General features: G+C 35.0%; 2 protein-coding genes across 3 annotated transcripts; both read left to right on the forward strand.

The window, feature by feature from the left end:
• The first annotated feature begins 9,362 nt into the window (after positions 1-9,362).
• On the forward strand, positions 9,363-21,385 carry LOC149215995 (LRR receptor-like serine/threonine-protein kinase EFR). Of its 2 annotated transcripts, none has more exons than XM_089392650.1 (2): positions 9,363-9,735; positions 21,228-21,385. In XM_089392650.1, exons 1-2 carry the CDS (start codon positions 9,423-9,425, stop codon positions 21,260-21,262), a joined length of 348 nt encoding a protein of 115 aa, XP_089248776.1. In that variant the 5' UTR covers positions 9,363-9,422; the 3' UTR covers positions 21,263-21,385. The 2 variants fall into 2 exon arrangements, with proteins under 2 accessions (XP_089248776.1, XP_089248777.1); XM_089392651.1 differs by lacking the exon at positions 21,228-21,385 and adding an exon at positions 15,436-15,838.
• LOC149215996 (uncharacterized) lies at positions 10,111-12,999 on the forward strand. The gene is made up of 2 exons (XM_089392649.1): positions 10,111-12,190; positions 12,290-12,999. The coding sequence occupies exons 1-2, from the start codon at positions 10,126-10,128 to the stop codon at positions 12,736-12,738; spliced, it is 2,514 nt and encodes an 837-aa protein (XP_089248775.1). The 5' UTR covers positions 10,111-10,125; the 3' UTR covers positions 12,739-12,999.
• Positions 21,386-22,167: the final 782 nt, after the last annotated feature.

Genomic DNA, 22,167 nt, shown 5'->3' on the forward strand with positions numbered 1-22,167 from the left:
ATAGATATCTAAAACATCAATGCTAAGATGATTTATATAGTAATTTATTTTTTCGAACCTATTAGTTATACCCTTTAACAATATATTCATGTCTAAGGAATGAAGGTAATATCTTCTTAATGGGAGACATTAATGTTATAACTACAACTAACCATGTTTTCTTCTAAGCAATAATTACAACCCTAATCATTTATGGCTAGATGATGACCTTTTTTAGCTAATAGATACAAAATAAAATATGAATACCTTACAAAAAAATGTGCTTGGTATTGAGCTAGTCAAGCTTTGTAGTTCTCTAGACCTTATAATTTTCAATGGTGTAATGAAGTAACCAGACTCCAGCCAGATGACTTGTATTCATGGTCTTGATGGTAATGTCTTGGAATATGTGATATTAAATACCCTTATGTCCAACCAAATAGTTAATTTTGACGTCTTAAATGACCATGAGCCTGAATCCTATCATAGACCTTTAACCCTAACTCTTAACTTTGTCATGTATTAAATTCTTTATTATAAAATTTTTAACAATCAAATGAACATCACTTTTAATAAAAGTAAATTTGATCTCTTCTTAAAGGGTTTAAATAGGAATTTAACCCCCCTACTTATAAGGAAAACATCAAATACCTCTATTATAATTTTTCTACAACCCTTTCTACTTCCATAACAAGTTATCTATCAAAATGTCATATAAAACAAAAAATAGAACTACCAACCCTTGGTATGTTAATGAATGTAAAACTGCTTGAAAAAAACATTAGATATGCTTTTAATGAAGCTTTAAAATGGACATTTTGCATACGTGTTATATTCTTTGCACAACTATCCATACACTTTATACAATGTGTGATGTGCAATGGGGGGGTCATGGGAGTGGAGAAGGGGAGGGGCAATAGTGCCCCAAATTTTATTTTTTGGGTAGTTTTTCATTTCATGTTTCCAGCACATGAGTTTGGCTAAAAGTGATTTTTCCCATGGGTTTGTAGTTTTGGTTAAGAAACTATGGTTGTATTCAAATCTAGCGTAAATGGATTAATGGTATATGGATGTCAAAGCATATATATTGTATTGTAATATTTTAACATATATCAAATATCTTGTTGGTTTTCCTGGTTTGAGTTTCGAGGATAAAATTGTTGCGTTAATGCGCGTATTTTTCATGGCATCTTTTTTGTTTTTAAGAACATGTTTGCAGTGATTAATTATACAGGGTTAAAACCTAAATTTGGTATTAGAGAAATTTTAGCTTCAATGGGACACTTTTTTTTGTTGAGGGGTTTGGATCATATCTATGGTAGACCTTGTTACAGTAGTGGATCCATGGAAGTGATTCTTGAGGTAAAATTAAATGGCTAGTAGCTTAAAGCTATAGATCGAGAAATTCAATGGGTAGATTTTTAATTTGTGGAGGCTCAAAATGGAAGACTTGTTGGTGGACAAAGATTAATAGATCTTTGTGGATTTAGGTTTTGAGTCGATGGAGATATAAACACGAGAATGGACCAAGTTGGATCAAAAGGAAAACAACACAATATGATTGTGTCTCTTAGATTCAATATTATTGAATGTTTCAAGGGAAGCTACAATAAAGGAATTGTGGGACAAGTTAGGGGCTTTGTACCAATCTATGTCCCTAGTGAACAAATTGTTTCTGCAAGAAAAACTATATAGCTTGAGGATTAAGGATGGAGACTTGATCATAGAGAATATGAATGCCTTCAATACATTATATGTTGATGTAACAACCTTGGGTTGATTTTCCATGTAAATAAAATAAAACCAAGGTCATGGGACATGTATTCCAAGCTAAATTGTAGGAAAACATTATAGTGGGCATCACTTGTGGTTTATTAATGACTATGGAAATTGGTAAAGGCAAAGAGGCAATAAATGACAATTTAATATAAGAAATAAAGGAAAATAGGAGAAAAGAAAGGTGAAGAGACACAAATATGGATGCCAGGGAAAATGAAGGAAAATGAAGGAAATTGAAAGAAAAAGGAAATGAAAACAAATAAAAGAGGAGAGAAATAATTGTAGCTCTCTTTTTATACTCTTCTTCCACATTCTTCCATACTCTCACACACTCACACATTTAGAGCATTCTAGCATTCACTTGGACTTGGAGAGAAGCAAGCAAGCAAATTCGTGGGCAACGAAGAAGAAGGTTGGAAGAGCAAATACAACAGGTGGAAATTGCAGGTAATATGTTACATGTGTGATTTCATCGTTGAGATTTGAATGCATGGTACATGAATTTGGTTATTTGGTTGTTTTACTATCATTGGCATGGGATTTTCCTGGATTGACACTGGTTTCAACCTTGCTTTTCCATTTCCTAGATAGGCATGGTGCAGTGGGTTCCTTGTTTTGGTTTAAGCTTTGGATGACTTTTAGACTTTGGACTTCGATTGTGGTGATCTCAGGAAAATTCCCAAGGGTCTAGGGTAAAGATGGGCTTTCTCTTGGAACTCTTGACGGAAGGGTCGAGACAGGAAAAATCCTCTAGGTATGGTGAAGAAAGTTAGAGGCATTGGATCTTGTTTTGGTATTAGTGATTTCTAGATTCGTTTAGGTGAAATCAATTTGGTTGGGGGTTGAGGTGGTTTGGCCTTTGGAAGCCCTGGTTGGTTCTATTTTGGTTTAACCCATATGATCTCACATTCATGGTTGGAATATGGCATGAGGATGATTGGCTAAAAGAGAGATTTGGTTTAGCCTAATTTATGGTTGGGTAAGTCCCTGACTTGGTTGGAATTTTCATATGTTAAGATGAGCTACTTTCTTATTGTGATCAATGATCACATGTATTGATTATTGTGTTTATTTTATGACTGGTTTGTGATGGATTTATTTTGGTTAAATGTTGGTTATAAGCATGGCAAATTCTTGTAGTATAATGTGCTCCTATTATGGATCTTACTTATGGATTCATAAGTTAATGAATGATTATGTGAATGCATGGGCTAACTAGTGTTTGATGCAACTAGATTGAGAGGGAATTGAGCCTTCTTGATGAACATCTGATGAAACTAATGAAAATAGGTGTTTGTATAAATGAATAATTTGGACCTCCAACTTCTCAGGGTTGTAACTTTGGCATAAAAACTTCGTTTGGCTATCTTGATACTTTGTTTCAAAGATCTCCTCGACAAGGAAAAAAATAGAGTTAGTGAAAAAGATTTTGACACTTTTCAAGTCTCTCCGTTTTCCTTGAAAATGTCGTTTAGTACCTCAAAACGGACTGAGAAGTTTAGAACCTTAAAAACTACCAAAAATAGAAAGTTGTGTTAAATCTAAGGAAACAAAATTGAAAATAAATAGCGTTGGGTCAATTTAAGCTAATAACAATGTGATCATGTGGCACTAGGTGTTTGTAGTTGGTCATAAACATGTGGACGCCATTTTCCATAAGTGCATCTTGGAAATTAGGTCACACATAGTAACTCTCATCTCATGTTTACCCTGGTGAGCAGTTTAAAGTGTGTAAATGTGGGGTGGGTGTTACTGTTGATAATAAGATTTTGGGTGAGGGTAAGTGCATTACTTTGTTATGTTCTCTACCAAACCTGCGTGATAGTCTAGTTGTTTCCATAGGTGGTAAAGAAATTACTTTAAGATTTAATGAAATAGTATTATATTTATTATCAAAGGAGATGAGACAAAAAAACATGGAAAACTAGAACAAATATGCCTTGTTTATAAGAGGACACTCCTAGAATAGAAATAAAAATAAGTCCTCAAGTACGAATCTCTAAATCCCCAAGAAAGTTTGTATAGTTATGATGGAGATGTTGAAATAAAGGGCATTATAAGAAAGATTGTAGCTGCAAAATTTCTAAGAAAGGGAAAAGACCTGAAGATGCTCATTTTGTAGAAGAAAAAACATCCTTAGATAAAGGAGAGAAAACGTATTTGGTTTTTCAAATTGAACATGTAGATCATGAGGCATGGTTAGTCAACTTGGGCCCTTTCATATGACTCCTCACAAGAAGTGGTTTTGTGAATAAGAAAATATGATGACGATGATGTTTTCACTGGAGATGAGTCATCATCCTGAATCATAGGACAAGGAAAAGTCTAGTTGAAGCTCATGGGTGGAAGGATTAAAACACACCATGGTGCACTACATATCCTAGGATTGCTAATAGATTTTATTTTTGTAAGCAAGATTAGTGATGTAAGTGTAAAAACAATGTTTGAAAATGATACCTACAAGATGGTTTGAGGAGCAATGGTATTGCTAAGGAGAGTTTAGAATGGAACTCTATATAAGTTGTTGGGAAGAATTCTTAATGATGGGTGCAACAATTCCATCGTTCCTAAAAGTGGAACTAAAGAGGGAAAAACTCCTTTGGCCTTTGGAGAAAAGACAATGTTGTGGCATTAAATATAACAACATATTGGAGAAAAAGGTCTTTAGGTACCACATGGTAATGGTATGGTAGAAGGTATGTCTAATTTCTCTTTGGATTTTGATTTCTTGTGAACATTGTTTATATGGAAAGAAGAATTAGGTAAGATTGTTCTTTGGTTCTACGAGGTTAGAGGGAATATTACAATTGATGCACAATGATGTGTTTAGACTTGTGTTGGTTTTGTCACTGCGTACATGTGTATTATGTCTCATTTATAGATGAATTCTTGAAGAATATATGGATTTATTTCCTTAGGAAGAAATATAAAGTCTTTGAGAAATTCAAAAAATTTAAGTCTCTTGTGGAAAATTAAATAGAGAAGAAAATTAAGGTGTTGAGGATAGATAATAGTGGAGAATTCTACAAAAATAAATTCAAAGAATTTTGTAATAAATGTGGTGTAAGAAAGCAGAGGGCTACTTCATACACACCTCATCAAAATGGAGTTGTAGAAAGGACAAACATGGCATTGATGGAGAAAGCATGGAGCATGCTGAATGGTGTTGAGTTAGGACAAGAATTCTAAATAAAGGCAATAGATATTTCATGTTACCTAGTAAATAGATTACTCTCATTAGCAAAAGATGATAAGACTCTACATGAGGTATGGACTAATAATACACCTTCTCTTAAACATCTTAGGTTATATGGCTCTAATGCTTATGTACATGTTTCAAAGGAGTATAGGAATAGGCTAGATAAGAAAGTTGAGAAATGTATCTTCATTGTATATAAAGATGGTCTTTAAGGTCATAAGCTTTAGAACCCAAAAACTAAGAAGGTGGTGTATAGTCGAGATGTGGTATTTAGAGAAGTCAAAGATGTTGTTCAATAAGAAGTCCTACCAAGGGAGAGAGAACCAAAAAAGTGCTCGTTTGAATTGAAGGATGATGAATCAAACTCTATAGAAGAAAAAGAATTAGAAGAAGAAGAACCACAAACTTTGGTACTGAGGAGATCAGTTTAGGAAAAAAGGCAGCCAGAAAGGTATACTCCACCTAATTTTCATTCAAGTTTTGCTTTGTTTATTATTGATGATGATCCTAAAACTATTAGGGAGACAATGGATTTAGAGGATGAAAAACTTTGGAAAAAAGGCCATGGTTAAAGAAATCAAAGCCTTCGAGAAGAATGTGACTTGGTATTTAGTGGAGTTACTAGTTGGAAGAAACCCTTCAATAGAAAATGGGTGTTTAATAAGAGGTAGAATGCAGAGGGCAAAGTGGAGAAATACAAAACTCAAGTAGTAGTAAAGGGTTATTCCAAGTAAAAGGAATTGAATTTGGTGATATTTTATCTCCTATTGCCAATTTAACTTCTATTAGATTTCTTTTATTTGTTGTTTTTGTTTTTGATCTTAAAGTAGAATAGTTAATGTGAAGACTTCACTCCTACATAGGGATCTGGAGTATTGAAGCTTCCACTCCACAATTTGAATGAATTTTATGAAGCCGGAAGCCTCCCTCTCTATGATTTGGGCCTCCTTGTTCATGATGTCACTTTATTAGTCTTCCCCAGTAAGAGATATTATTGGATGCCTATTTGCATTAAAAGAACTTAAAAACCTCCTAAGTGCAATTTAACTTTATTAACGAGATAGACTAATAATCGAACCTCTATAACTTTAAACCAACTATTATGAACATTTTCTACTTCATTACATTCACATAAACTCATAGCATACATACACCCATACATACATCTTAACACAATACTTAATGAACCAACAAGTCACTTTTAAAATGTTTGTGGCCATTATATAAACGGCCTATAAGGAACCTCACATTGCAAATACATAGGGCAAACTAGCTCTCAAGCATGAACACTCTCCCTTTTAAGCATTCTCCCAATACTTGTCCCGACTCCCGATTACATAAATGGTCTATAAAGAATCTCACATTAAAAATGCTCGGGTCGACTACCTATCAAGCATGAACTTTCACCTTTACACATTCTTTTGAAGTTTACAAAGATTGCTCGTAGTCCCAACCCAATGACTTCAAGACGGTTCGGGTATGCGATACGTTTGTCTTCTACTGTTTTTCAATTGTTTAATTGAATGACAAAATGTTTTGCGGAGTTGGCATGCATAACGGCCCTGGCCCTACTCCAAAGAATCATTACAGGGGACATCCCAAAACCACTGGTGCCGTTAGTTCCATAAAACCTAGCATTAGGGCGCTATATAATGCCTGCTATTTCATATCACAATTCTACAAACACGAGAACGTGAATTCATAAACACGTAGTTATATGTCAATATGTGTTTGAAAGGTAACAATTGAGGAGCAACTGAGCAGGGCCCACTGCAAGTGAAATTCTGAGACAACATGGGACCGTTTTGAAAAACAGATACATTGCAACCATCTCAAGTCAAGTTGCTTCCCAGCGGTTGAGTATGAATGATTCTAGAGTCACGTCAAGTTGCTTCCCAGCGGAGAAGTGCAAAAGACTAAACATCGGCTCAAATTGCTTCCAGCTGTTGAGCATAAATGACTCTCGATGTACTGACCATACCGTCAACCCTTCATCATCGGTTCACGATCATAAGTTCACGAAATTGACAACCGACTTTGATGGCAATTGTCATTGGCCGGCATCGATACGGAGGGCCGTCAAGGCCACGGCACTGCATTCAAGAAACCACTACATAAGAGTCAAGATGACCCATTGACCCATTTTGCAGTGATGATGGGTTAAGAGTCAAGACGATGGAGAAGGAAATAGAGCTGAATTGACACTGAACTGATCTGAATGATGTGTTGTCGCCGAAAGCGAAAGTATAGAACAGGAAAGCGTTCACTACTTGTACATATCTACCGACACCACAAATTAGTCTGGGTGGTAAATTTTTTTGTTAGAACTTAATAAAAAAAAAAATTCAGATTGCTAAAGTGCTTAAAATGAATTATAAGTTTTTTAGACTGGGATTGAGAGTTATTTCCTCAGCGTGCATTCACATTATCATTTTTCTGGTCACATGACTTAGTGACAACTTTAAATAAGGAACAAAGTCCAAGTCGAAGTCGTCGAAGTTGTTGGTTTTTCCTGTCACATGACTTAGTGGACAACTTTAAATGGAGCAAAGTCCAAGTCAAAGTCTCGGCTAAATTAAATATTAAAAGAATACGCTGTTGCGTGCCTTGTTTTGAAAGACTTTGGGACTGGACTTGTATTCAGGGTCGTCCAGTGTGTGGAGCCACATTGATAAAGATAAAACGAATACAACGTCCACCTAACACATAAATGAAATCAAAATTTTACTGTATTATAAATTGTCGTTATTTATGTATAAAGGTGTATAAAATTTGTAATTCTTTTTCGTAAGTCTTTTTTTCTTAAAATAAAAAGTAATATGAATTATAATTAAAAAGAAATTTTTTAATTAAAAATATTGTAAAATATCAATAGCATTAATTATATTATAATTGAATATAAGGGAGATGCAAAAATAATATTTATATTTATATTAATTTTAGAAATGATGTCTTCTCTCTATATTCACTTTTGAATGTAAACAAGATTCATAATATTTATAAACTATTTAAATACTTATGTTAATTAATTTAGTTCAATATCAATTTCACATATATAGAGAATGTGTGTTTTCGCCTTAACCATGATTAAATATTTCAATATCCAAAAAGAGGGATTTGTAATTCAAGATCATTTGTAATTCAAGATCCCTAGCTTATGGACATTACCATATGTGAAAGGGGCCAACAACTATTGTTTGAAGTGCACCATGCATGTAAAAAGAAACATAAACTCTACGCAATGAGCAAAGAAAGAAACAAAGCAATTTGGAGTGTAATAGGAGTAGCCCAATCCAGTGAACCCATGATACCATGGGTCAATATCAATGATATGGAAGCAATAATCTATAAATCTAGTGTTAATATTTAGGGAGAATAGAAAAAACCTATGAGATTAAGAGAACTACAATGGACCAGGTGAAGAAGGGTAAGTCACTGAACCCATGATACCATGAGTCAATACCATAGATCAATATCAATGGCAAGGAAGGAATAATATATAAATATAGTGTTAATATTTAGGGAGAATTGCAAAAACCTATGAGATTAAGAGAGCTAGAATGGACCAAGTGAATAAGGGTAAGCCAACTGAAGCACAAGAAGTCTTAGTAGATTGGAATTGCGAAGTGATGTAGTGACAATGCTAAGTGTGTTACCCAGAATAGAACAAAACAAAATGCAAATCTGAGTTGTAATTTGAATATCAAGTTGAAAAGAGCGTGAGCAAGCAATAAGTAATGTGAGATATGGGCCAATAAAGAAAAGAACATACCATTGAAGTGCATAGTTGTGTAGAGATATGCAAGTTAATCAAGAAAGAGAAAATTGTTGCTCTAAGTAAAGAGCTAAAAGAAGGTCAAGTTTTGCACATCTTGAAGTGTCAATTTTTTTCTCAATTTTAACACATTAAAAAAAATTGATTTTTCTCAACACTTATAAAATAATTATTTTAAGTAAAAAACTAAAAAAAATCGAATTTTGTACATCTTGAAATGTAAATTTTTAAACAAAATTTACGCATCTTTAAAAATGGATTCCTTTCAACATTTGTAAATTCAAATTCAAAATCTTAATCATAAAATATAAAATACTCAAATATATTTGCATAATAAGAAAACATGGTTCACTAAACAGAGATGTCAAATTCACTTTTGCTTTTATCTTATAAATTATGCCATTATACTTACAGATTTGTCAGATTCACTTTTGTTTCTATCATATAAATTATGCAATTATACCAACAGATTGGTCAGATTCACTTTTGTTTTTATCATATCAATTATGCAATTATACTAACAATTTATCTTTAATTTTACGCGTCAATAATTTTTTCCTAATATGAAATTAATACAAGACTCTGTGCCATATAAATAAATGAGAGAACTCCAATCAAAATGGTTTTCTCTTCCATCGTTTCTGTCTGACTGTTAGTTACACTTCAGAAACCATCTTCTTGGAGGAGGAGATGGAGATCCATCACGTCCCTTCATTTCTCTGGTTTATTACGAGAATGATTTTGTTCTTTTATTTCATTCTTTGTGTCAGTCCTGTATTTTCCACCGGCAAATTATCTAGTCGTGGGCATCCTCGTCTCAGCAATGCTTCAGACCAAGAGGCTTTGCTTGGATTCATGTCTGCAATCACCGATTACGATGGATCCCTATCATTACCCACTGTCTGGAAACCAAATGTCTCGTTCTGCGAATGGGCAGGTATCGTATGCAGTCGGCGAAGACAGAGAGTAGTTTCCCTCAATGTTTCAAGCACTGGATTACAAGGTACAGTCTCTCCTCGTCTCGGCAATCTCTCCTTTCTTAAAGTACTCGACCTTAGTAATAACGGTTTTCATGGTCATATTCCCTATCAATTGGGAAATTTGTTTCGCTTAGAGATACTTTACTTGGATTTCAATAAACTCCAAGGTTCTATTCCGCCCACTCTCGGTGGGTGCCGTAGATTAGAGTTTTTCTCTTCGTCCGAAAACAATCTCACAGAAAATATTCCGTCAGAACTTTGCATCCTTCCCAAGTTACAATTCTTTAACTTAAATAGAAACAATTTGACGGGTACAATACCGCACTGCTTGGGAAACATATCCTCTTTGGATGTCTTAGCTTTGTACTTTGTACGAGAACAACTTTCATGGCAGTCTTCCCTCCGAATTGGGTATGCTAAGCAAGCTGACCATTATAGCTTTGTCTGATAACCATTTCAGTGGACAACTTCCATCTAGTTTCTTGTCCAACTGCACCAATCTTCAAAAATTGGATATATCTGGAAACCAGTTGTCTGGTCATATTCCAGCGGAGTTGTGTCGCAAGAATACCCAGCTGACCATATTCTATCTGAGTAGGAATCTGTTGAATGGCACGATTCCTGATTCCTTATTCAACTGTACAAATCTTCGAGAGATTGACTTAGGGGATAACCAGCTCAGCGGAGTAATGTCCACTAAGTTTGGTAAGCTGACTCATCTCCAGTGGCTTTCCTTAGGTGATAATAAACTGGTTAGTGGTAGCACCACAAGCTTTCCCATTCTTTCTGCTCTTACTAATTGTTCCAGCCTACGGCAAATACTTTTATACTCGAATCATCTCACAGGACGTTTGCCTCCTTGTATAGGCCAACTCTCCACTAGCATGCATGCCCTAATCTTGGAGTTCAATGAATTGACAGGAGAAATACCTCCAGAGATTGGAAACCTGACTAGTTTAACATTGCTTGCTCTAGACAACAATAAATTTACAGGGGTAATCCCTTCTTCACTTACTATGCTTCAAAGGTTGGAGAAATTATATCTGGATTCCAACTTTTTAGAAGGAAATATTCCTATAAAAATAGGGCAACTCAAAAGCTTAGGGTACATAAATCTCTTTGGAAATAATCTGTGGGGAAGAATCCCTGATTTTATTGCAGGCAACCAACAGCTAAGATATCTAAATCTGGCCCACAATATGTTATCAGGCAAAATCCCTGCAAGTATAGGGAATTGTGTGAACTTACTAATGTTAGACCTGTCATACAACAAACTCAGCGGGCATATACCTCAAGAAGTTGCACGTCTTGCAAATTTAGCTTTCTATTTCAACATTTCAAACAATTTATTGGATGGTCTAGTGCCTATGGAACTAAGCAAGATGACTATGCTTCAAGCCATTGATATTTCTGCTAATCAGTTCACTGGTAACATTTCAAGTGCACTCGGAAATTGCAAAGAACTAGAATACCTGAATCTTTCCTACAATGCACTTCAAGGTCTGATTCCAGTTTCACTTGGTGAACTTCAAAATCTTCAGGTCATGGATTTCTCCTTCAACAATTTGTCCGGTGGAATACCCATGTCATTGGCAAATCTCAAAATGCTCAACCACTTGAATTTTTCTTTCAACAAGTTGTCAGGAGAAGTCCCTAAGGGAGGAGTTTTCAAAAAGATTGGTGCCACGGCATTTAAGGGAAATCCTCGCCTCTGTGGACCTTGGGCTGGTCTGTCACCATGCTCTAGTCACAGACATAAAAGTGTTTGGCATATGAAAAGAGTTATCTTACCTGTTGTTGCTGTTGTAATCATTGTTGTATTATGTTTGTTTTTCGGAATCTTTTGGATTCTAAATTGCAAAAGACATTATTATAGAGAGGTTGGGACATCCTTAAATGTGGAGCATCCGCGAATTTCCTATGGAGAGATTATCACTGCAACAAATGAATTTGATGATGCCAACTTGCTAGGTGTTGGTAATTTTGGGAAAGTTTATAAAGGGGTTTTGAACAATGGCACAAGTGTTGCTATCAAGCTTCTCAATTTGGAAAATGAAGGGGCTTACAAGAGTTTTGACAGAGAGTGCAAAGTTTTGGGTAAAGTTAGGCACCGAAACCTGATTAGAATCATAACCACTTATTCAGATCTCCAAACCAAAGCTTTAATATTTCCATTAATGCCAAATGGAAGCCTAGAAAAGTGGTTATATCCCAATGGTGAAGAAGAAAGTTGTTTGAGTTTGATTCAAAGGTTGAATATAGCAATAGACATTGCACAGGCAATGGCATATCTCCATCACCATTGTTTCATGCAGGTGCTCCATTGTGATTTGAAACCTAGCAATGTGCTTCTAGGTGAAGATATGACAGCCTATTTAATAGACTTTGGTATTGCTACCATATGTTTTGAAAATCTCGAAGATTCAGCACTCATTTCGACACATGCACTCAAAGGATCCATAGGCTACATTCCTCCAGGTATTATTTGAACTAATAGCATGTTATATAATGTCATGAATTTCATATTAATAATAAACATTGTGAACAAAACTTTAAGATGAGAATTTTTGAATGCAGAATATGGATTGGGTGGGCGTGTCACAACAAAAGGTGATGTCTATAGCTATGGAATACTGCTATTAGAGATGTTAACTAGAAAGAAGCCCACCAACAACATGTTTGTGGAAGGAATGCACTTCCAGAAATGGGTGGCCAGTGGTTTCTCAAACCAAATAGGTGAAGTGGTGGACAAGAATCTATTGAGAACTTGTATGAACACTGGAGAAGATAAGGATCTCAATTGCCTCAAGCAATGCATAAGTGTGGGTTTGCTATGCACAAAAGAATCACCTGAAGGACGACCTACTATGATGAACATTGTGGGTACACTGCAAAGCATCAGAGAGACATTTTTGGGAGTTGCTAGAATTCCAAATTTTCAATCAGATATAACACATCTACTGGGAAGTACAAGTTATATCACTCAGAACAATACTAGGGACAACCAAAGTTCTTCTACATTCTAGTCTATTGCAAGGAACTAGTGGTTGCATAACTAGACCATGAGGAAATTTAAGTATATTGTCATTAGGTCCATCCAGTTTATGCAACGCATTTTTCTGCATCTTATTTTGCTTTCCTGCTCTATATAGTTTCTGTTATCGGATGCATGTGATTGTGAAATACAAGGACATGCCATAAAAAGTGCATTTGAATGTTTTTGCAGTCACAGAAGACGCTATCCCTATCTTAAGAATACCCTATCTTTATCTTAGTAAAACTTCATGCAGATCAATGTTATTGTTCAATATTCATCTATATCTACAATAAAATGCACTGGAATTTCGTTTTATTTGTGTAGTTTGGGCCATATATATACCAAGAGCTTTGCAATTGTTTTGAAGAATAAAAGGAAAGTCAGTTGTTTTATTTCCACACACATTCATGATTTTACTAGTTCAAATAAAGAGCAAAAGCATGTTAACAAAGATGATGCTTTCTATACTTCTAGAGATATTCAAAACCTTCATCCTTTGCACCAAGATTTTGAAGCTATAGCTGTGGTACAAGATTAATCAATACAAGACACAACGACCTTCTCAGAACTGTTACGAATTAGGCCGGACGCCTAAATTTCATAGTAGGTAGCTGTATGGGGAAATTGGGTAGCTCAATTATCATTATGATTTGAAGATTTGGATTTAGATTATATTTGAAATTTTATTACAACATTGATTTAAAGAGGCCTAAATAAGGGGATTCAACGACACAATTATGAGGCATCTATATATAGGCATACTTTTATGTTGGATAATGCCATGATTGCCATCATAGTGTGAATAGTTATAAATGCTGAGCATTTTTAATAAATGTATGGCGGTTTGGTTTAGTTGGCCGCTAACTCTAGTAAAGTAACAGGATCTAAATAGGTTTTTGCATATCCAATCTTTTGAATGGAAGATATCCCATAATTTATTAACTTTTCTCATATGGGGAAATAGCATCGATTCCCTGACACGTATTCTACTATATGTTTTGGATGGCAGTTGTATTTTGTAAGCGGTAATCTAAAAACACTGACAATATGTCCTGCTACAAGAACTTACATTCAAATATGTGACAAGTTGTAATTAATATATTTTAACAAGACAAGCTGCAAAGCAGCAAGTCCCTGCCATACTTGAAGGGTGTTGGGCGATTGCAATGCAAGCCTAAAAGCACGGACTGTGGTGAAAACCAATTTGAGATCGAGAGCTAGTACTGACAGATTCAGTTTAATCAAGAGAGATCTACGAGAACGATTTGCACAGTCAAAGGCTTGTCAAAAGTTCGAACAAATTCGAAAACTAAAACTACTGAGTCGTCGGTTTTTGGACAAAACTGATCCAAGTAGTATGTTGAGTTGAGCAGAGGAGTTCTCAAGTGATACTATGAAGAACAAAGAAGGCAGGGCGTGAGTTCTGTAAATGTTGAGTTGAGCAGAGGAGTTTTTCACTCTATAAACTCAAGTGATCCTATGATGAACAGAGAAGGCAGGGCGTGAGTTCTGTGAATGGATTCTTGTCGAAAAGTCAAAGGTGTTTATAATGCTGCAAACAATCTTTTGAACTCAGATTTGCACTGCCCTAAGAACTATGCATAGATGATCTATATGCAAATACCAAGTATCAACTTCAGTGGGCAATCTCAGGGATTCTACGAAGGCATGTTCACTATTCTATTAGCAAAATTTGTTGAGCACAGAGCTAAATCTTTGGTTGACAATTCCACCATCAATCTTAATGGCTCCAGGAAGCATCATTTTTAGCTGTGCTTCAAGGATGGAATAGTCCACAAGTACAACAATCACAGCGACTATTGTTCTCTTGGATAATCCTGTAGATTATTGCTCTCTGCAACTTAAAAAACTTTCCCAAAGGCTGAGAAGTGCGAAAAAGCAAACCAGAAACTAGTGTTCTCCAGCTTAAGAAACTAGTGTTCTAAGTTACCTAGAGTGAGGTTATTTCAAAAGCACCAGAGGATTGACGGTCAATCTCTGATATGAGGTGCTGGAAGAAAAGTGAATTGTTTAGTTTAGGATCTGGTATGCATTAGCTAAGAATCTGGACATTAGCTAAGACTATAGGTAAGGTTTGTTTGACTGTAATTCTGGAAATGAAAAACCCTTTTCTCCTGTTAAAGAGTAATCAAAAGTTATATTCTTCATTCAGGTCACTTCGAGCACCGGTAGCATCTTCCAGGTCTGGATTCCAAGCTATATAAACCACCACCAGTAAATTCTGGAGCCATAACTATGCGTTATACTATCCCTGTAGACTGTAACCAAGAAGATTTAATGTGAAACCCTTGAAGTTCATTTCAACTGTAGAGTGGAGCATTCGAATCCGCTTGTTGTTCCAAACTCTGTAAATGGATTCCAAGCTCTGTTGTAGGGTTCTATCAAGATCTTAGTTGTAAAGTTGTTGAGTTCTACGATGGAATTTGTTTGTTACCAAAAAAGATAAGCTGTCAGTCAATTATGATGGATGCAGAGTGGTTTTGTGAGATGGACAGGTAAAACTTCGGTGCTTATATACGTTGCACCCAGTATATTGATGTTTTTATTGATATGTAGGGTGCTCTCTTTCATGCTTTTAAGCTAGTGTCAGTCAGTCAATAGTCGTTGACAGAGTAGGGGCATTGACAGAGGGCTAATAGCCAATTCTCCTAATTTTCGCTGTCAGGTTGATTGACATTAATGGGAGGTTAGGGTACCATGATTGGAGGAATTGAAGCTACTGGCAGATGGCCAAGAAAGGGATAGTATGGATTCATGGCTGCACCACCAATTGAAAAAGCATCCTAACCAGTTTGAGTTGCACTTGCATCTTTTACAGTTCGATAGCCAGAGTAAGCCCTTTCATGAATGGTGTCCTGGAAATAAGTCGGGACTGGATCCCCTGCTACAGGCAACGTGGAAACCACTGGCCTTTTGTCGAGATCAATTGTAATAACTGTGCAAGGGACTTCTAAAAAAAGAAAACTTTCATCTTAGAGAAACCTACCTCACTAGAAGTGAAGTGAGCTCAAAGAAGCCTGCGTACTCAAAGGAGCCTGTAATGGAATTTAAAATGTTTAGATAATTTCAGTAAAGATCTTAAACATTAAGAGGTGAAATCTTACAAGTTAATATCGTTCAAGCAGAAATATTTTAGAGACAATTTCTGTATCAAAATTTCTGTTTATATTAACATCTATCTTTTGATTCTAAGAGAAGACGTCCCATAGACCGGGTAGGTCTCAAGAATATTAATAGAAAACATGAACAAAAGGAACCTTGGAGTCCAAGGAAATATTCTTCGTGATAAAGAAAATCAATCTAATCTAATCTAATCAAGATTGTTTAAAACAGATTAGTCAAAAGCATTGGGTTTTATGAGTACTTCCAGCGTCTCCAAATGAACCAAATTGATATCATCAAAAGAGCCAACTTGATACTCTCGTCATTGAAATGACTTCATAATATCAAAACGACCAATTTGATATCTTCAAATGGTATGACTTGATACACTAGAAGAGTTGATTTAAACAATCCTGCTTGATACACCAAGTGAACTTATTTACTTGTTATGTAACACCAAATGAACTGATTCTGAAAGATTTTAACTTGTTAATCTGGTGTGCACTTTATACCTGAAACAAATCAATTTAATATCAGTGATGTGGTGTGAACTTGAACCTTGATAGCAGATATGAACGAATTTACTGCCAACTAGCTTATTCCATGATTCTAGAGAATGTTGTAGAGAATGTTGTTGCAGATAATATATAGGACGGAAATGATTCCAAAATATCTGTTGTAACAATTTGATATCTGCAAATGGTATGACTTGATACACTAAATGAGCTGATTTAAACAATCCAGCTTGATACACCAAGTGAACTTATTTACTTGTTATGCAACACAAGTGGGAAGGAGACTTGAATATTAAACAAGTAAACAATTGCATGGTAAAAAGATATCATGGAAACTTCAATGTAAATTAGAACCGCAGTAAGCCATAATTATTTTTTTATGGGCTCATATTGTATTTGTAATTTATTTTTTATAAAACAAAATTTATTATTTTCTTTTTCCTCTCAAATTTTACACGTTTGCGAGTGTAAACCTGAACGTAACGAAGTAATTGAAGTGAAACTGCATGGTAAACAAGTAATAAAAGTGGAACTAAAACTGAAGGTAAACAAGTAATTAATGTCTGTAAAACAAAATTGCTTTGAAATAATTGAAGTGAAACTGAAGCTAGACAAATATATTTTGTCATCAGGGCAGCAATCCATTATTCAAGCATTTTTTCTCATTGTGAAAGTAATGGGTAGATCGCTGGAGTTGGAGGTGAAGAAGCCTTCAAAGGTGAGTGAGTGAGAAAGATAAAATCACTCACGCAAATAAAATAATTTAGCAAGGAGGTGAAAATAAAATTGTTGACTTGGGAAGGCCCCTCGTTGCCTTCGTAATTGATTTGTCGAACAATGAAGACTCCCAATCAGAAAGGATCCAATATTCAAGATAACATTTTTAAAAACCAGACGGTATACAGAAGATTGAAAATTAAATAAAAAATTTTGTTAGTGTCAACAAAATTTGAGGGCTCGAACCTGAGGCAAGCCCAGGATATCTATAACTAGCAATTACACCGAGATGTACAAAGTAACGCCTAAAGCTTAGACTGGATTCCTCGAGGTTGTTTGAGTAGTTGGTTGTTCGAGTAGTTCAGAAGGGCCTCCCTGATTGTGTGGTTCCGGTTTCTTGTCAGCAACATATGGAGGGGGCAACCTGCTTCGGGTTTCTTGTCAGCAACATATAGAGGGGGCAACCTAGGTGGGTTCGAGGAATTGTCAGGATTGTTTCCTTTCCAGTTTTTGCCTATCTATTGCAATTTTCTACCAAAGCCTATTTATTGCAATTTTCTACCAAAGCTATGTTTAGACTTTTAATCATGTACATTATTGATTGAAAAATATGCTAAAATCTTAAAAAATTACATGAAAAATATGCTTAGAAAATCTTCAAAAATTACATTAATAGATAAATCAATTTCTTTAAAAAATTAGCAATATATAATTTAAGTCTTGGTTTTTTTATATAAATTATTATACAATGATATAAAATATACATAATATATCTTTTATAAAATACATAGTATATAAAGAAATGCTCTACAAATTACATGAAAAATATGCTCAGAAAATCTTCAAAAATTATATTAATGGATAAATCATTTTTTTTAAATTATCAATATATAATTCTTTTTTGGTTTATTTAAATTGTTATACAATAATATAAAATATACATAATATATCTTTTATAAAATACATAATATAAAAAGAAATGGTCGAGTAACTAAAAAACGTGGTACTTATTTTATACAAATTATTTTGAGAAGTGTAGTGTTGTATGGTTTAATTACAAATATCAAATTCCAAAAACAAATATGGAACAACAATTTATGAAGAAGAAGAAATGATTGTATACTTGGCTATAATAAAATTATAGCCACAATTTTCTCATGGAATGAAATCAATTAAAATAAATAATTCACCGCAATGGGTGAGTGCATTTGCCTAAATCAGACAACAAATCTTCAGATTGACTTCTAATGTACATACAAACATCATTTATGCTGGGCAATTAAAAAGAGAAATCTAGTTGTAGCGAAACTAGGGGCAAACAACAATCACTCTTGCTCTAGCTTCACTAAATTTGTACTTGCACAATGAAATGGATATGCTAAGCCAACTATCAACATTCCTATCCACCCAAAACTTTCAAAGTGATAGCTAACTGAGAAGATATGATAACTGGCTAGACTCGATGTAAGGAAATGTGCACGGTGGATATCTAATTTTCCCTATTCATTCTAGAAGTTTAATCAAAATGAAATCACGCATAGTTCAATAAGAGTCTAAGATAATATGATCAATGAAACACAACTGAACCACATGCAATTACTTTCACTAAAAGCACTAATACAAGATAATTCATGCTAAAAGTTTGAGATGAATATATACCCCCTATCGATAAAAAAGTTTTTAATTGCAATAGGAAGCGCAGCACTGCCACGACTATGGACTCCAACACCTGCAACAACCAAATATACAAAGAGATGAATTTACGTATAAGTATCATAACCATTTAACAATTAGAGCACAAAACATCAAACATATACTATTTGAAACTGTATTTTGCTGTGAGAGGAATATGCTATCCATAATGAGATGATGCCCATCACTAGATTAAATGAAGTCACATCATACTGAACATGTTTAAGCTTTAATATGGCTGACAGAGTTAACCGCTGCATTTGAGGCCAAGTGGAAGTACTAGCGATCTTGACAGCCCATGGATGTGGCGCATTTCAATGGATTGGACCTTAGTGTTCCACATATGTAGCCTATATCAACTAACATATACCCCTTCATTGTGGCATCTATAAACAAAGGACCATCTATCAAGACAACCAAAAGCATAGGATCATTAGCTTGTACTATTGTATATTTAAAAACAATAATCTCATCGGATATTCATCAAGTTGTGCTATGGTATCTTCTTGACTTGAATCCCATATCCACCAATGACATGGGTACTTTGCTGAATAACCTGGTCTGGAATTTTGATTAAGGATCCATATTAGCATGAAGTTTGTCTTGAGTTCAACTCCCTGTGATGATTGTGCTTTGCTACAACTCCACAGGTAGTTCATCGTTGGTTGACCCTCTTGCAGTGCCCAATGTGTTGCTACAAATCTGCATGTATTAAATTTATATCAGTGACGTGGGTGGCACCTTGTCAAATGCCTTGGTTTGGCATTTTAATTAGGGATCCACATCCTTAGTTAGAACAAAATCGTGGTTTCTTAGTCTGTCTGGGGAGTTGGTATGGCTTTGCTGGCATAATGCTCCCTCCATTTCCCTTCCTCGTACCATTTCACTGAGAAATTTGAGAGTTTGGGAATTTCAAGGTTGTAAAGCCGACCTCACTGAAAAGTTCTTCAATTTTATTGATGAGGTAAGTAACCCGAAAATCTTATAGAAGTATTTGTCCCACGCTCGCGTTAGATCATTTAATCAGTTCATCATGCTTCACTAATGATGTGCATCCGTGATAGTTAGACTGAAACACTCATTTCCTGGAAATTAATTAACTAATTATGCTCATTGTAGATACCTTTGTAGTTATGTGAGGTCAACATTGATGTGAGGGGGCAGGGAGCATCTTCAAGTACTTCGAGTAGCGCTCAATCAGTTGAGGAAAAAAGCGTCATGCCATATTTTTCCCGTTTTCTTCAATCGATTGGAAGTTTGATGAAAAAATTGAATAAGATTGTATTGAAAGGTGCCATAGATGCACAATCACTCCCATTTGACTTTTGGGGACTTAAAAACTTAAGAAATTTAGATTTATCTAGCTCTACTAAACTAACAACGTTGCCCAATTCCTTTTCTTAGTTATTGCAACTTCAACATTTGGAATTGCAAGGCTGCATTAATCTATACATCCCAATGGATATTTTGGGAGAAATTTCCACACTGGAGCATATCGATTTCAATGGCTGTGCTCAATTGGAACACTTGCCAAGGGGAATCACCTGTCAGAGGCGTTTAATATACTTGAATATACTAAATACTAATTTAGGAAAATTTCCCTTGAACTAAGAACCACTATGCCAATTAGAACAACTAAGAATAGGGAGCGCAAGCTTGAAAGAGTTACCATGTTCAGTGGCCTATTTAGTGCACTTAAAAGAGTTGATTCTAGTCGAATGCTTCAAATTAAAGTATATCAACGCATGTATTGAACATCTCAAATTTTTGGAAAGGTTAGAAACATGTGGCTCTAAACTGCCCATTTTACCAAAGAGGAGTTGCACTGCTGAAACATCTGAAAGTTTTGACAACAGACCAAACAAGAAATCAAATTTTCATGGATATAATTATTTTTCCCTTGCATATTTCCAATATAAGAACTGATCCAATTGCTCTATATTTTCCCTTGTGGCAATATCTAGCGAATAGAGCAGAAAACAACAAAACATATATTGTTTGAAACTGTATTTTTGCAGAGATAGGAATTTGCTATCCATAATCAGATGATAGCCATCACTAGATTGGACTAATTCACATCATATTGGACAACAGACAGAACAAGAAATCACATTTTCATTGATCCAATTGTTCTTCCACTTATCCAATTGCTCTATATTTCCTTTGTGACAAAATCTTGCAAATAGAGCAGAAAACAACAAAACATAGTGTTTGAAACTGTATATTTGCTGAAATAGGAATATGATGTCCATAATCAGATGATTCCCACCACTAGATTAGAGTCAGTCACGTCAAATTTGACAACAGACAAAACAAGAAATCACATTTTCATTGATATAATTGTTTTTTCTGGGTTTGGAAAATTTTCAGCTTGAAGGCTTATATACCTTATTTGTATTGGAAATGCAATGTGTTTGTGATTTGGTTACAGGAAAGGATGGCTACAATGTATTGCAAAGGGGATGAATGGCTACCTTTCTCGAAAGACAATGCAGTGGAGGGTAAAATGGACATAAGTGTGATATTGGGGATGTAGTAATTGAGACTGAGGAGAATATCAACACTAGTGCACCATCATCTTCTCAGGCCAACAGTTTCAAAGAAGCATCCCAATGGATGATTATAATAACATTTGTGAAATATGAAAATTTGGGGTGCATTGCTATGTTACAATGGACAAGGTTGCTTGCTTACTTATCATCTGTTTTGCATTGATCCTCTCTGGTTCAGGTTCCTTCTGGGGATTGACTCTGCCCAACTTGTTGTACAAAAAAACTTCATCTCATTTATTCGGTTCGACTTACTCTTATTGTTACATCATCTACAACAATATCGAGCTAGACATATGAACAATAACAATGCGACCAACTGGTCAACTGTGTTGTTAGGGAGGAAATCAAAATTCAAAAGAAGTTATTGGAAAATAGATTCCAATAAGGAAAGTGGGTGTGTGATGGAAGAAATAGTTTTCTCGACCTGTGAGGTTGTTCATATTGATATTCAAAACTCTTAGACTAGGAAGCATTGGTAGTAGATGGGTGCCAATGCCTTAAGTTACCAAAATGATTGCATGATTTGCATAATTTTTTTGTTCAAACCTCAAACCAAACCTCAATTTTTTTCTGATTAAATTCATAGTCAAGTTCAAAATTATCTTTAGATTCAGATTCAATATTAGATTTATCTGTGAGGTTCAAAAAACCTGAACCGAATTTCCAACCTGAAGATTCAAGTTAAACAAAACCAAATTTCATTCTTGAAGATTCAAGTTCAACAAAACCTGTGAATGAGATTCTGATATAATATGACTAGACAAATTCTTCAAACTGCATCAGTCATACATCTGAGTCTTATGTCGCAAGTTCTATGTA

Source organism: Pinus tabuliformis, chromosome 1_1 (genome assembly GCF_031772625.1).
Source record: "Pinus tabuliformis cultivar Carrire ecotype Pingquan chromosome 1_1, CPIR1, whole genome shotgun sequence".
Classification (NCBI taxonomy): Eukaryota; Viridiplantae; Streptophyta; class Pinopsida; order Pinales; family Pinaceae; genus Pinus; species Pinus tabuliformis.